Source organism: Hyperolius riggenbachi, chromosome 6 (genome assembly GCF_040937935.1).
Source record: "Hyperolius riggenbachi isolate aHypRig1 chromosome 6, aHypRig1.pri, whole genome shotgun sequence".
Classification (NCBI taxonomy): domain Eukaryota; kingdom Metazoa; phylum Chordata; class Amphibia; order Anura; family Hyperoliidae; genus Hyperolius; species Hyperolius riggenbachi.
The window spans coordinates 383,158,084-383,172,834 of NC_090651.1; the positions used below are offsets into that span (position 1 = coordinate 383,158,084).

Sequence of the window (14,751 nt, forward strand, 5' to 3'; positions counted from 1 at the left end):
GCATGTAAGGAGGCTTTACAAAGCACAAAAGTTCGGGTCCCCATTGACTTCCATTATGTTCGGAGTTCGGGTCGAACACCCGAACATCGCGGCCATGTTCGGCCAGAACCCGAACATCTAGATGTTCGCCCAACACTACCAGTGACCTCACCTGCCAGCAGTAAAAATGTCACCATTTGATAAATGTCTGAATGTAAATTAGGGAGAGGAAAGATTTTACAAACACTGACTAAAGGTGGCCATACACTGGTCGATTGCCACCAGATAGACCAACAGATAGATCTCTCTCTGATCTAATCTGAGCAGAGAGGGATCAATTGTCTGCCCAATGTGCCCATACACTGCACACAGATTTTGAATTGATTTCAGCATGAAATTGATTCACATTCTGTGGAGCTGCCGTTGCCCGCCGCTCCTGGAAATACATTACCTCTCCGCCGACGCGAGTCCCTGCTGTTCCTTCTGTCCACGCAGGGCATCTTCTCTCTGGGCAATGCATCTCTCTCCTGTGACCAGGAGAAATTCAAACAGTAGAGGGCGCTCTACTGTTTGAACTTCCCCTGACAGGATGGGACAGGAAGTGAAGAGAAGATAGCCAGTCGGAGAAAGGACAGTGGAGATAATGTATTGCTGGGTTGGTTGTCGGCCAATCGAACGCCGCTATTGACGCACTCCCAACCCCCGGGCGATCGACATACATTTTCCGCCCGGACAGATCGACGGGATCGATTGATTTCAGATGGAAACCGGTCAATCTGCGTTTGGGTTATCAATTTAACAGCAGATTTGATCACAGTGATCAAATCTGCTGTATATCGGCGTGAATTCGACGCAGTGTATGGGCACCTTAAATCATTTATACATAATTATTGTAAAAAATGAAGCACTTTTTTATTACATTATTTTCACTGGAGTTCCTCTTTAAAGAGAATCTGTATTGTTAAAATCGCACAAAAGTAAACATACCAGTGTGTTAGGGGACATCTCCTATTCCCCTCTGTCACAATTTCACCGCTCCCCGCCGCATTAAAAGTGGTTAAAAAGTTTGTTTATAAACAAACAAAATGGCCACCAAAACAGGAAGTAGGTTGATGTACAGCATGTCCACACATAGAAAATACATCCATACACAAGCAGGCTGTATACAGCCTTCCTTTTGAATCTCAAGAGATCATTTGTGTGTTTCTTTCCCCCCTGAGGGGGGAGTGCATAGCAGAACCACAACACTGAAGAACTTGGCAGCCTTCCAGACACAGGCTGACAAGTCTGACAGGGGAAAGATACATTGATTTATTACAGAGACTGTGATAGTACAAAGTGCTGCAGTAAGCCAGAACACATTAGAATAGCTTTTGGAACTTGTAGGATGATAAAAAACAGGATGCAATTTTTGTTACGGAGTCTCTTTAAGACTGCAAAGTGCACAGTGTGGCTAGTAACTGCCATATCGGCTAGGTACAATAAGTCCGATACGCTAATCTTTTTAAGGTGCCCTGAACATCTGTCCTATCTCTTTTTTTAGAATTTAGATTTGCATACATCCAGCTAACGACAGTAATGTATGTTGTAACACAAGGGCAGGTAGCAGCAGAGGCGTGGCTAAGAGGTGATGCTTTCCAGAGCCAGTTTTACATCAGGCTCCCTCAAGCAATTATACATAGCAATTGATATGGCGTGCCAAAACCTGCCAAGGGCAGACAGTGTCAGAGAGATGTAAGCAGCAGGAGGGGATTATTTGTTAACGATTACAATATTTATTTTAAGCCTGCATACAGATTTACCACTGGATGGACTACGAACTAAACTTAACACTTGAGAAATCCTTTCTACACAGTACAAGCCTATTGCTTGTCCTGAACCAAAAACAAGTTAAATACAGTAGACTTTTTTGGTACAAATTCACAGCACCTGTGCAGGCTAGCACACAGCCTGTGTAATCTCCCAGATCCGGCTGAACCAGGCTAATTAAAGGTTTATTTCCCACCTCTCAGGAGAAACAGCTTATTCCTGGAGTGGATCTACTTCCCTTACCTGAGCACCTGTATATGGGAGGAGACAAAATCCCAGAGCTGATTAATATGGCAATGCAGATCACAGAAATCTGGCACATACCGTATAAACAAAACATTAATCACTTTCCCAGACTCTCTTTCTGCAGCTGCCACAATGTATAGCATGGTAGAACCTAATTTTGAAACTTTTCACATTAAAGCGGACCCAAACCAAACATTTTTTTTTTTTTTATTAAAAATAATTACCAGTAGTTGCACCACTCTGACACATACAAAGATAAATAAACACTCCTTCAAGCCTATGAGCATTTCCGTGCATGCTTTTCACCCTTCTCTCTCCATAACTAGGGTTATACAGGTGGCAGCCATTAGCAATTCCTCCTTTGCCGGACACCACTTACTCCACCAGTCTGCCGGATTCTGTCCCGGCAATATGATAGGAAGGGAGGGGTTTCTCCAATAAATGTAAAATATTTTATATTTGTCATCATGCAGCTGAAAAAAGGCTGCTATTTATTATTATAAGTTAGAAAATAGATTTTATTTCTGAAATCTTGTATTTTTAATTTGGGTCCACTTTAAATCTGTTTTTTGAAAATAAAAAATGTTTATAATAGATGTTGCAGAGATAAACTATAGAGAAAAAAACCAAACAACTCCTAAATTAGTAAGGGTAGTTAAAGGAGAAGGAGTCATCAATCAAAAAAGCTCCCCCCCCACCTCTACTTACCCGGGGCTTCCTCCAGCCCCTTGCAGCTGACATGTCCCATGCTGATAGCAAAGCTCGCAGCCTCCAGCCCGGGGTCCCCAGCGGTGCAGAGGCCGACCTAGTGCACCTGCGTGAGCGCCGCTGTCAATCAAGTCCACATTGTGCGCGGTGTTCTGCGCCTGCGCAGTACATCGTGGACAATGTGGACTTTATTGACAGCGGCGCTGGCGGAGGCACAGTACAGACCTCAAGGTCGCCCCCTGCACCAGCGGGGACCCCGGGCCAACGGCTGAGTGCAGAACTGTGGCATGGAACATGTCGGCTGCAAGGGGCTGTAGGAAGCCCTGAGTAAGTAGAGTGGGGGGGGGAGCTTTTTTTGACTGAGGACTCCTTTAAGAGAGTTACAGATTTCCCAGCAAGCTCATGGGGAACCAGAACTCCCTGGAGTGTGTAAGGGGCTGAAAGAGACCAAAAAGCCTCCTTACTAAAAATGTTATGCAAAACAGAATACTGCCTTCTTAAAGCAGAAGGTATTTGCAATTATTCAGGTTGGAGTGAGCATAGGATGTCTCCCACAATGCATCACTGCTGAATATGCAAATCTTCCTTTGTTGTCCCTGAAAGCTAGCCACACCTCCAGAACCGCTTGAATGCAATGATGTGTCAGCTTGTTAACCTCCCTGGCGGTAAGCCCGAGCTGAGCTCGGGCTATGCCGCCGGGAGGCACCGCTCAGGCCCCGCTGGGCCGATTTGCATAATTTTTTTTTGTTACACGCAGCTAGCACTTTGCTAGCTGCGTGTAACCTCCGATTGCAGCCGCTACCCGCCGATCCGCCGCTATACCCATCGCCGCAGCTCCCGTGCGCTGCCTGGCCAATTAGTGCCAGGCAGCGCTGTGGGGTGGATCGGATTCCCCTTTGACGTCACGACGTCGATGACGTCATCCCGCCCCGTCGCCATGGTGACGGGGGAAGCCCTCCAAGAGATCCCGTTCTTTGAACGGGATCTCCGTTCGCCGAAGGTGATCGGAGGGGCTGGGGGGATGCCGCTCAGCAGCGGCTATCATGTAGCGAGACATTGTCTCGCTACATGAAAAATTTTTTTTTTTTGAAAAAAAGGTATTTGCTGCCCCCTGGCGGATTTTAACAAGACGCCAGGGAGGTTAAGGAAAGAGTGATGTTATTTGCCATTATATTTCATTAAATACATAATAATGAGAATAAGAACGGAACAGTATGTCATCAGGTCAAGAAACAATAATACAAACTGCAAAGATCATATCTGAAGGCAGAGATTGACTTCATTATAATAGTTTAGACAGCTTCCCTTAGTGCTGAAAAGGTCGTGGGAAACACTTGTTAGTTGTATTGCCACATTACAGTAACGAGAATAGTTTATACCAGCATTTCTCAACATTATTATAGGGTGTACCCCTAATAATGGCTGTGTGTGACATCTCAAGTACTCCTTGACTCTTATGTATTTGTTAAAGAGCCACTGTAGTGACGTATGGTAGAATCCAGTAAAGTATTCAGGATATCCACTTTCACATTAATTTTTCTGGGCTCAGGATCAGAAACACTTCCTACGTCTATCTATATATTGGAAGACTAGGTGTATTTTCTACTGGCTTCCAAACTCTCAGTGAAAGAAAATTCCAAAGATCTGCACCTGAATGACAAGACTAGATGTTGCCGCCATGTGATACATTTCAGAATGTTAAGCGGGGTGATAAAAGATTTTACAATGGGCAAATACTAACTAAATAATCTATAGTATAAATGCATATTTAAAAAAAAGATAAAGGCAAAATAGACTGGGAACCCCAAAATAGGGGATAATGGCAACCAATGTAAAGAACTGTAGGCCTACAGGTGCTCCAAGCTGCTCAGTTCCTCCTTCAACACACTATATACTGACCTGATGAAGCGGGTATGTACCCGCGAAACATGTTGTCTGATTGGTGTTCTTAATAAATTAAATGGTCTAAATTTGCTGTATCCTCATCTGTGAAATAACTTATTTTATCTTTCAAACTGCTTTCAATCTTATCTATTTTGGGTAGCCTTCATTACAGTATTTAACAGCCCAGATGTTAGATTTAATAAAGCATTTCATTTATTTAAAAACTTAAGCAAATTGGGATATATATCAGAAGTGGATATTTGGGATCTGCAGCTTTAAGACAACAATTTGGCCAAAGACTTCACAGAACTGTGATCCATGGCTAGGGATGGCAGTGCTTAGGAGAACTAATGGAGAAGCATGTGATCAGTGTGATCAGCTGATAGATATGTAAGGCTCTGATTGGCTGGTCATGATCATGTGTTAAATCAGGAAGTATTCACAGCAAATCAGAACCTTACAAATCCATCAGCTGGTCAAACTGATCACATGCTTCTCCATGAGTTCTCCTAAGCATGGCCATCTCTATGTGGAACCTGATTCACTATCATTCTATAATTTTGTCATGTGCAATAGCGTCCCACCCATTACCAAAGCATCTCGTACAATATCCAAATAGCGTGAGCTACTGCCATGTCATTAGAGCTGGTAAAATTGCCATCTGCAAATTTGCTGACAGTTGGTGCATGAGCCCCATGGAAAGTAAAGATGTTTCGTTCATTTGCTTGTGGCTGCCCTGTTGTTCTGATAGAAGGTTGAGAAAGTGGTCGTTTTGTGTAATATGTTAGTATATTAACAAAATCCTGTTGCTCCCCAGGTCATTACAACCACGTTGTGCTGAAAAAAGGTTGTGGCAATGGCATGACTACTGTAATGGAAAAGAACATACTGTACCACGGAATATCCATATACATCCAGCTGAACCAGTGCAATGAGAGCTTCTGCAACACCAACATGGACCTCAAGAACTACCAACTTGCTCCAGCAGTCGGTAATGTGTCCTGCTCCCATAGAAACCATTGATAAGCCTGTCCATGAAGCTGACCTTGGATATTTTTGTCAAAATAGCACAAAGGACTTGTTGGTAACTCAAGTATATGGTACAAGGATCATCATGTGGTCCTCATGTGACCCCCTCCCGCCCCCTTACCATATGTAGGTCTCCAAGTTCTTCTCATTTATTGGGTTTGCCCTCATGTGTCCCCGTATTAGTATATAGGCTCTCATGTGCTCCCTATTAATCATGTAAGTTCTTCATTACCATTTAGGTCCTCATGTGCTCCCTATTAATGATGTAGGTCCTCACAAGTTCTCCATTACTTACCATTTAAGTCCTCATGTACCCCCCATGCTGTCTTAATATATATATTATCATGTGCCATCTATGAATTGTGTAGGTCTACATGGGAAATATAGAAGCTTTCCTGAATGTTTGGGGAGAGTTCGGAATGGAACCCCTATCATTCTGTTTGAGTCTTATACTGCCCTGTTCATCTGTTTTGGCAGTACAAGCTTGCATGGGGGACAAGGGGTTAAAAAAGGGGATTTGTGGAACTTGCACTGATTTCTTTTTCTGTACAAATATTGCTAACAATTACACAAAAACAACAAAAAAAAACCCTAAATATTAAAACCTGATATAAAAAGAAGTACCATTCCGAGGTGCCCAGTAGGTTTTGGAGAGGCAAGAAGTCATTTTTTAACGTAGTGACTTTTTCTAAATTCCTACATCTGAAATCACAAACTGAATTAGGAGAGAAGAATGTTGGAATATTAAAATTATGTTCAAGTAAGTTCTTCTTTATTCCATGGCTGTGAGAACTACGGTAATATTTATCAGGTTTTTTATTGATTGAAAAATGCAAATTGCTATTGGCCTGAGTTTAACAGTAACCATTACTTCATGGTCTCGATTGTTATAACTGAATCAGGCCCATCAAGACCACAGGTATAAGGAAACCTTCTGTAAAATCCTTCGAAAAGGTCCTTAAAAAAGGCTTCATATTATAAACATCTTATTAAAAAGTATTAGATCCCATATGATGAACAGTCTCTGGGGAGAAAATTGGATTGCTTATCACTCACAGGAAGATTCATAATTAAGTAATTAGGTTGAAAAAAAGATATTCATCCATCGAGTTTGACCAATTAGCTCTATAAGGGGGAAAAAAACCTTCTTGAGTTCAGAAGGCAATCAGATAAAATCCCGGGATCAATTCTGCTGGGAATTACCTAGTAGTCATTGCTGTGGATGTCTCTGAATGTAAAAGAAAGCATTTAAAGGATACCTGAAGTGGCATGTGACATGATGAGATAGACATGTGTATGTACAAATATGCTGAGTTCCTTTTTTTTTCCCTCTGCCTGAAAGAGTTAAATATCAGGTATGTAAGTGGCTGACTCAGTCCTGACTTAGACAGAAAGTGACTACAGTGTGACCCACACTGACAAGAAATGTGTCACTTCGGGTATCCTTTAAGCCCCCCTTAGCCCATCTAGTCACCCCCTCATAGTCACTGACTTTGCTTTTTATCCAGGTATCTTCTCCCTCACAACATTGTTTTTTGCCTACAGTATCTTCAATGCCATCCTCTACATCATTTTTGGTAACTGAACCCATAAGTAATTTAGGACACCAGAGAAGCCATCAATCAAAACCGTTACCCTTACTTTCCCATAATGTCATGTACCAAAGGGGATGGATGTGGTGGTCTTCTTTAAAGATGCAGCCAGAGACATGGTGGTGAGGAAGGAAACACCTAACAAAGTAACAGGAGCACAGGGATCCAAAGACTTGTTCCTGGTGATGTCTAATGTTTTCTCACTAGAGAGGACACACAGCCCAGCAAGCAACACTGGGGATCCGGCTGCCTGACCCCCCAAAAAATTGCTCTGACTCCTTAACTCCGACTCCATAGCCCTGATTTTTTTTTCTCCTCACAGGTTAGCGTTAAAGTAAAAATATCTGCTTTTAAGATCCAAGCAACACTCATGTAAAATAAATAAACAGCCTCCGTATTCCACCCACATCATGTTCCTTTTAAAACAGTTCACACCTCAGAAGATGTTACCCAATTACACTACAATAATTCCTCTGAAATAGTGCAAAGACACGGCATACATTGTTTGAATCTGATTATCAAAATTATACTGCAATAAATGAAATATTTATATGCTTCCCATCCTGTCTGTCTGGTTTCTGTGTTGTAAACCTTTTTTCTCTGGCAAACCTGTTTTTGAGTTGTGCCAAAATCGTAGTAAAGTCTTCTTGGCACGCATCCCGTTTCTAACTATACTATAATTGTCTTTACATCCTGCAGATAACGCAACTCGGCAGCCCAATGATGGGCAGTGTTACAGCTGCATAGGAAAGCCTGACGTGGGGTGTTCCCGCTCCCATTCTCCAACCACTCAATGCTACGACTCCTACGAGCACTGCTTTGACGGGAACATTACCGTTTCCATTGGTAATTATATTTCTTTGGTGTTTGATATATAAATATATTACAGAAATGCTGTAGAAATAATATGAGGCAAATTGGAGTTTTTTTTTTTTTTTAATTGCCCCCTATACTGATCAAACACCATTCACTTGCCCCGGCTAATCTCCTATTTTTAAAAGGAGAATGTGCAGGAGAGCATAACTCTTCAACTTCCTTCTGCTGTTCAGACAGGAAGTGTTTCTTTTCAGATACTCAACCCCTTTTTGAACAACTTTCCACCCCTCCTCTTTCCCCATGTAATGCCTCCTGACCTTCCTATACCACTCCCACATCCTTCCCCTTCATTGTTACCTCTGCTGACCCTAATTTACACACCCTTCTAATATTATTTCACCTTTTGTTTCACCTCTCTTGACCCTCACCTGTCCACTTCTCATCTGTCCTTCCATCCAATATTCCATCTCTTCTGTCTCTCAATACCCACTGATTCCTTTTCTGTCCCTCAAACCCCCTACTCAACCCCCACCCCCGACCTTCACCCATTTATTTCTTATTTATTCTTCTATCCCCCTCCAGCCCAATGTCACGTCTCCTGACCTTCGCCTACGTTTCCGCTCACTGTCGCCCTTTCTAACCTTTACCTAGCCATCCTGTCTTGACATTCTCCTTTCCACCCTCACCCTTCCTCCACCCGATATCACCTGTCCTGCCCTTCACATATTCTACCCCTCATCTATCCTTCCACCCCATATCATAAGTCCCATCCTTCATATTTCTGATCAATCTTCTATCCTTGTCACCCCTGTATCCTGACTTTCACCTATCCACCCTTCATCTTTCCATCCACCCAGCATGTCATCTTTTCTAACTCTTCACCTAACTCTGATTTATCTTTCTGCCAACCCCTTCCCCCATTGCTCTCCTGATCATCACCAACACACACTTCTTGTGTTCTTCTACTCCTCTATTTTACCTCTCCTGACTCTCACTACCCACTCATGATTCCTCTATCTACTCCCATGCCACTAAACTTCACCAGGACCTAACCACCTACCTTTTGTTTATCTTTATGTATTTTTCCAATCCCACCTCCCCACCAATGTCACCTTTCCTGACCCTTACCTACCCATTCCCCTTTCCCTTCCAATCCTGGATTAGACAGCGATCCTAGGCTTACACTAGTAGTATCTGACATTCATGATTGTTCTAGGTTAAAATCTAGGGAGACTACAGCTGTCCCTGATGTCCTCCTGCAAGCTGCACCGGGCACCTCTAGCTCATCCTGCCTCCTGTCTTCCCCATAGAATATTCTGAGATGCATTTAGAAACAGAGTTAGGTACAATGAAAACAACATTCAATTTTATAAATATATCACCCGCCAACATCTCTTAACAACATCCCTTCAATCTTTTTACAAGCGTTGATTTTGTTTGTCACCTAATATAAGGTAATATTGTGAAACTCCAGGTCAGGTTTGTGATCTCCAGTTTTCTTGAGCTTTGCAATATTTTTTTTCCTATTATTAATTTTTATTACATTTCAGAAAAACAAAACAATAGAAATGCTCACGCTTACAATCAAATCATGTAGCGTCTTAGGAGAAATTTCAAAGTCTAACTATGTACATATACAAGTATCTGAAAATAATTATTCAACTTTTCTACTAAAAAGATACATTAATTAAATCTAGCACTGTATAACGCAGGGACGGATCTAGGGGGGGCCAGGCGGGTATCTTGCCCCAGGCGCAGTTTGTTGGATTCTTAAAAAGGCGGCAAAATTTGGATGGGGAATGGCAGTTTAGGCGCCAAAACCTGACCTTGCCCCAGGCGCAACTTGGTCTAGATCCGTAACTAAGAAAGCTAGAAATTAATCTGGGAAGTATATAACAACATTTAATATATCACTCATCTATCTAAACAGCCTCAGGAAAAATATAGCGTTACCATAGTATATTATATGAAATAAACTTATTCTACTACTAGAACTTTCCAGTAATATACGGTAAACTACAGACTTTCATCAATACTTTTTGTAGACATTCTAGAGCACATTGTCCATTCAGTAAGTAAATAGCTTCTACCGTAACCATGGTTAATATTAGGTATATGTGATGTACCCTAGTTAATAAGGATTTGTTGTCTAGCTACACATAATGGCTGTGTCATTTCATATCATAATAGTAAAGGAATACAGCCAAAACCAATCTCACTAACGTTATAAATGCAAAAATGTGGATGTTTGTTACTCAATCACGCAACAATGGCTGATCGGATGTGAATGAAATTTGGCATACACATAGTACATTACCTGGAATAAAGTATAGGATACTTTTAATCCCCATAACCAAAAAGGGGGCGGAGACAAATACACATTTCACTGGAAAATGTAAACTGCAGCAATTCTTACACTGTTAATGGCAGGATTCTCAAACTTTGCACAGTTGGTCACTGGGTGACTGGGATTAATATTCAGAAATGGGGGTAGAGCCTACAAAAGCCAATCAAAATTCACCTATTGATTTTCAAGAGGAATATTTCATTGCTTCCATTATTGCACTGTTAATGACACAAGCCTCAAACCTGGTACAGTTGGTCATTGGGTGACTGGGGTTCAATTTCAGAAAAGGGGGTGGAGCCACAGCCATTCAGAAACCAGGGCAACGTCGGGCCATCAGCTAATGTGTAATAAAGCTAGTGAAGAGGATAAAACAAACCAAATTATCCCGTACGATATACAGTATATTCATTTTTCCCAATATGGAGCTATAAGTGGGCAAGCCCACAAGGCCGGATTTATACTTTTCAGCCTCTAGGCAAACTTTCTTGCAGCTCCCCTTCCGTGTGCAGCAGCCCCTCCTATTCCTTGTGCAGCCCCCTCTTCCATGTTTAACATCCATGTACAGCCGTCTCCTTCACGTCTATACAGGTCCCCCTTGGGCAGCAGCTCCCAATCTCCATGTGTTGCTTCGTTCTTATTTGCAACCTCTGTATTCCGTTTACAGCCTCTTCTGATCAAGTAGTCCAGGTAGTTTAATCAGGCGCATGATATATATAAATTTGTTCACAAAGTGTTAGACCAAGCACTCCAATGGAGATAGGAGTGTGCTAAAGCTGATATGACCCTGATGCCCAAAAAGCCAAGATCAGCAGCACCGCTCTTGAAGAAATAGCTCTTTATTCAGACACATAATTAACTATTTCTGCCGCCCGAACGTGAAGCTCACGTCTGGGCAGCTGCTCTGATGCGGTGGCGCGCTTTGCCCCCGCCTCCCCCGCTGTGTCCCCCGGTAGCCCTGGGATCAGTGAAAGGGAACATGGTTCCCGATCACCGATCCCTTTCCCCCGCAGAAAAAACGAAGTGCTCACCTGTGAGGCTCCGGCTCTTCTGCCCGGACAGATTTCCGCATCCCCCTTGTACTTCCACTTAGCAAGAAGTACAAGGAGGGAAACCAAAAATGAAGGTGGCCATCTTGTGGCCAAATAGTAAAACTACATCTACACATTATTTTCATTACAATTTACACATATAAAAACATTAAAAATTAATTGTTTATGTCCCACACCAAAATATTACCTAAATAAAAATTTTAATGGAAAAAAAAAATTACAATTAAAAAAAAAAAAAAAGACATAAATAGTTACCTAAGGGTCTGAACTTTTTAAATATGCTTTTGAAGGGGGTATACTACAAACATTTTTTAAATTATAAGCTTGTAAATAGTGATGGCCGCAAAACGGAAACAATGTACCTTTATTTCCAAATAAAATATTGGCGCCATACATTGTGATAGGGACAAAATTTAAATGGTATAATAACCGAGACATACGGGCAAATAAAATACATAGGTTTTAATTATGGTAGCGTGGATTATTTTAAAGCTATAATGGCCGAAAACTGAGAAATAATGAATTTTTCCATTTTTTTCCTTATTAATCCTGTTAAAATGCATTTACGGTAAAGTGGCTCTTAGCAAAATGTACCACCCACAGAAAGCCTAGTCAGTGGCTGGAAAAAACACGATATAGATCAATAAATTGTGATAAGTAGTGATAAAGTTATTAGCGAATGAATGGGAGGTGAAATTGCTCCGATGCATAAGGTGAAAAATCCCCGCGGGCTGAAATGGTTAAAATCACATGCCATAATCATAATGAGCTTGCAGCTTGACAAAGAAGCATTCGAAACAGTGGGCTGTAGCTGCGTCTAAGCCCATTTTACTGGCATGTGATATTAACCTATTTTGGTTCCTGGACGTAGAAACTACGTCCAGGAACCATGCGCGCTCCCGCGCGCTCCCGCAGCCGATCGCGCGCGTGCACACGCGCTCCCGGCCCACGGTTCGTTAGCCAGGCAATCAGTGTATCGGGCTATGGTGCCTGATCACTGATTCCTCTCCCCCGCTGAAAAAGCGACAGCTTCTCTCGGAAGCTTCACTTTTTCTGGCTGTAACGTACCCCATGCGTCGCTCTAAGCGTGTGTTACACTTAGAGTGACGTCATGTAAACAAACTCATGGCCGCCATCTTGTGGCCAAAAAGTAAAACTACAACTAAAAGTAAAAAAAAAAAATTCAAACACACATTTACATTATAAATCACATGTTTACATCCCACCCTCCCAAAACTACCCAAATAAAATGTTTAATATAAAAAAAAAAAACATTACAATAAAAAACAAACAAAAAAAAACATGTAAATATTTACATAAGGGTCTAAACTTTTTAAATATCAATGTAAAGATGAAATACTTCTATATTTTTTTTTTATTTTAAACTTGTAAATAGTGATAGATGCAAAACGGAAAGAATGCACCTTTATTTCCAAATAAAATATTGTCGCCATACATTGTGATGCGGACATAATTTTAACGGTGTAAAAACCGGGACAAATGGGCAAATACAATACGTGAGTTTTAATTATGGAGGCATGTATTATTTTAAAACTATAATGGCCGAAAACTGAGAAATAATGAATTTTTTCCGTTTTTTTCTTATTCTTCCTGTTAAAATACATTTACAGTAAAGTGGCTCTTAGCAAAATGTACCCTCCAAAGAAAGCCTAATTGGTGGCGGAAAAAACAAGATATAGATCAGTTCATTGTGATAAGTAGTGATAAAGTTATAGGCTAATGAATGGGAGGTGAACATTTCTCAAGTGAAAACGACGGAACGCGAATGGGTTAATGATGTGTCTGAATAAAGAGCTATTTCTTCAAGAGCGGTGCTGCTGATCTTGGCTTTCTGAATATATAAATTTGTTGATTTATCTTCTTCCTTTCCAGATAATGACACAACAGTCATACCTATCAAGAGCTGCTCCCAGAGATATTATTGCACCTCGCACAGTCTAGACTATGGGAACCTGAACTTTGATGTCAGAGGAGCCTGCTGCTCAGAAGACCTCTGCAACAAGGACCTGTCCAATAAGACACAGCTGGCAGAAGTGCCATACCTTACTCTCCTGAACGAAGACAATGAGGAGGTGACCACCACTGTGCTCCCCCCACGCTGGATAATCCCAACAGAGCCCATGACCAGCTTCACAACACAAGTGACAAGCCCTAACATGACTTCCATTCACATGGCTCGGAACAGTCACGCCACCATGGCCTGCGGACACTTGGTTTGGCTTGCTCTTCTGCTGATGCTGCTTTCTTGATAACTTATTGAGGATCTGCCAAGAAACTGTGACTAGTCTGATCATTCAGGGTCACCTGGAAAGTAACAAAGAATATAAATGGCCCCCAGGCCATTCTTAATTTTATGTACGAGAGGGAGACCCGCCCTCTTTAAAAGGATCAAATCAAAATAAAATTTCATTTCTACTCAAATTCTAAAGGCTGCCTAAAGGACAATGTTGTTGTGATTTGCACATTTTCGTATGACTGCTTTGATATAGAGTACTGTATAGTAACTGACTGACATACAGATCTAAAGATGTCTGCCCTCTAGTGGACACTTAAAGGACACATCCGAGCAAATTAAAAATAAAAAAAATCCACTTACCTGGGGCTTCCTCCAGCACCTGCCAGTCGTTCAGTGCCCTCGCTGCATCTCCGCTCACCGCTGGTAGTCCTGGATCCCCTCTGGCTCAGGATTCCTACTGCGCCTGTGTGAGTGGCTCTCAGAGTCGCGCTGATGTCACCTGGACTGTACAGCGCAGGAGTAGAACTACTGCGCTTGCGCTGTACAGTCCTGATGACGTCAACACGACCAGTGAACTGCATGATTGAGTGCAGAGGAAGCCGACATTAATGCCTGGAAATGTCGGCTTCTCCATCGGAGGGGATCGGGAGCCACCGGAGCTGCGGCACGGCACAGAACGGACGCCAGGGGCTGGAGGAAGTCCGAGGTAAGTGGATTTTTTATTTGTTTTGGGTTACCGAGATAGGTATGCGCGGTTTGAGTTGTTGTGAATATGGTGGAGGAAATTTCAGGAAATACTCCCACGACTTTAATGTTGCCTGTACAGTAGGGTATTCTGTTTTGGGTGGTTTGAGTCCTAAGAGCATACTACATAGTATCTTTTCTTCTCATTATTAGACCACCATGCATTGGCAAATTCTAAATTACATGAGTAATAAAAAAGTTCTATGTTAATTATTATTTTTTACAGAGAACTTCATGAAAAGTCCTTCAACTAAACCACCCAACGTTTCATTTTGGTAGAAACTTATTACA

General features: G+C 41.9%; 1 protein-coding gene across 3 annotated transcripts in view; it reads left to right on the forward strand.

Moving 5' to 3' along the window:
* Positions 1-13,908, forward strand: part of LYPD3 (LY6/PLAUR domain containing 3) — a 133,637-nt gene extending 119,729 nt beyond the window's left edge. For all 3 annotated transcript variants that reach the window (XM_068241965.1, XM_068241964.1, XM_068241963.1), the window contains 3 exons: positions 5,444-5,617; positions 7,947-8,093; positions 13,353-13,908. In XM_068241965.1, coding sequence (XP_068098066.1) covers positions 5,444-5,617; positions 7,947-8,093; positions 13,353-13,729 — 698 coding nt within the window. In that variant the 3' untranslated portion in view covers positions 13,730-13,908. The remainder of the gene's footprint in view (positions 1-5,443; positions 5,618-7,946; positions 8,094-13,352) is intronic.
* The last annotated feature ends 843 nt before the right edge of the window (positions 13,909-14,751 follow it).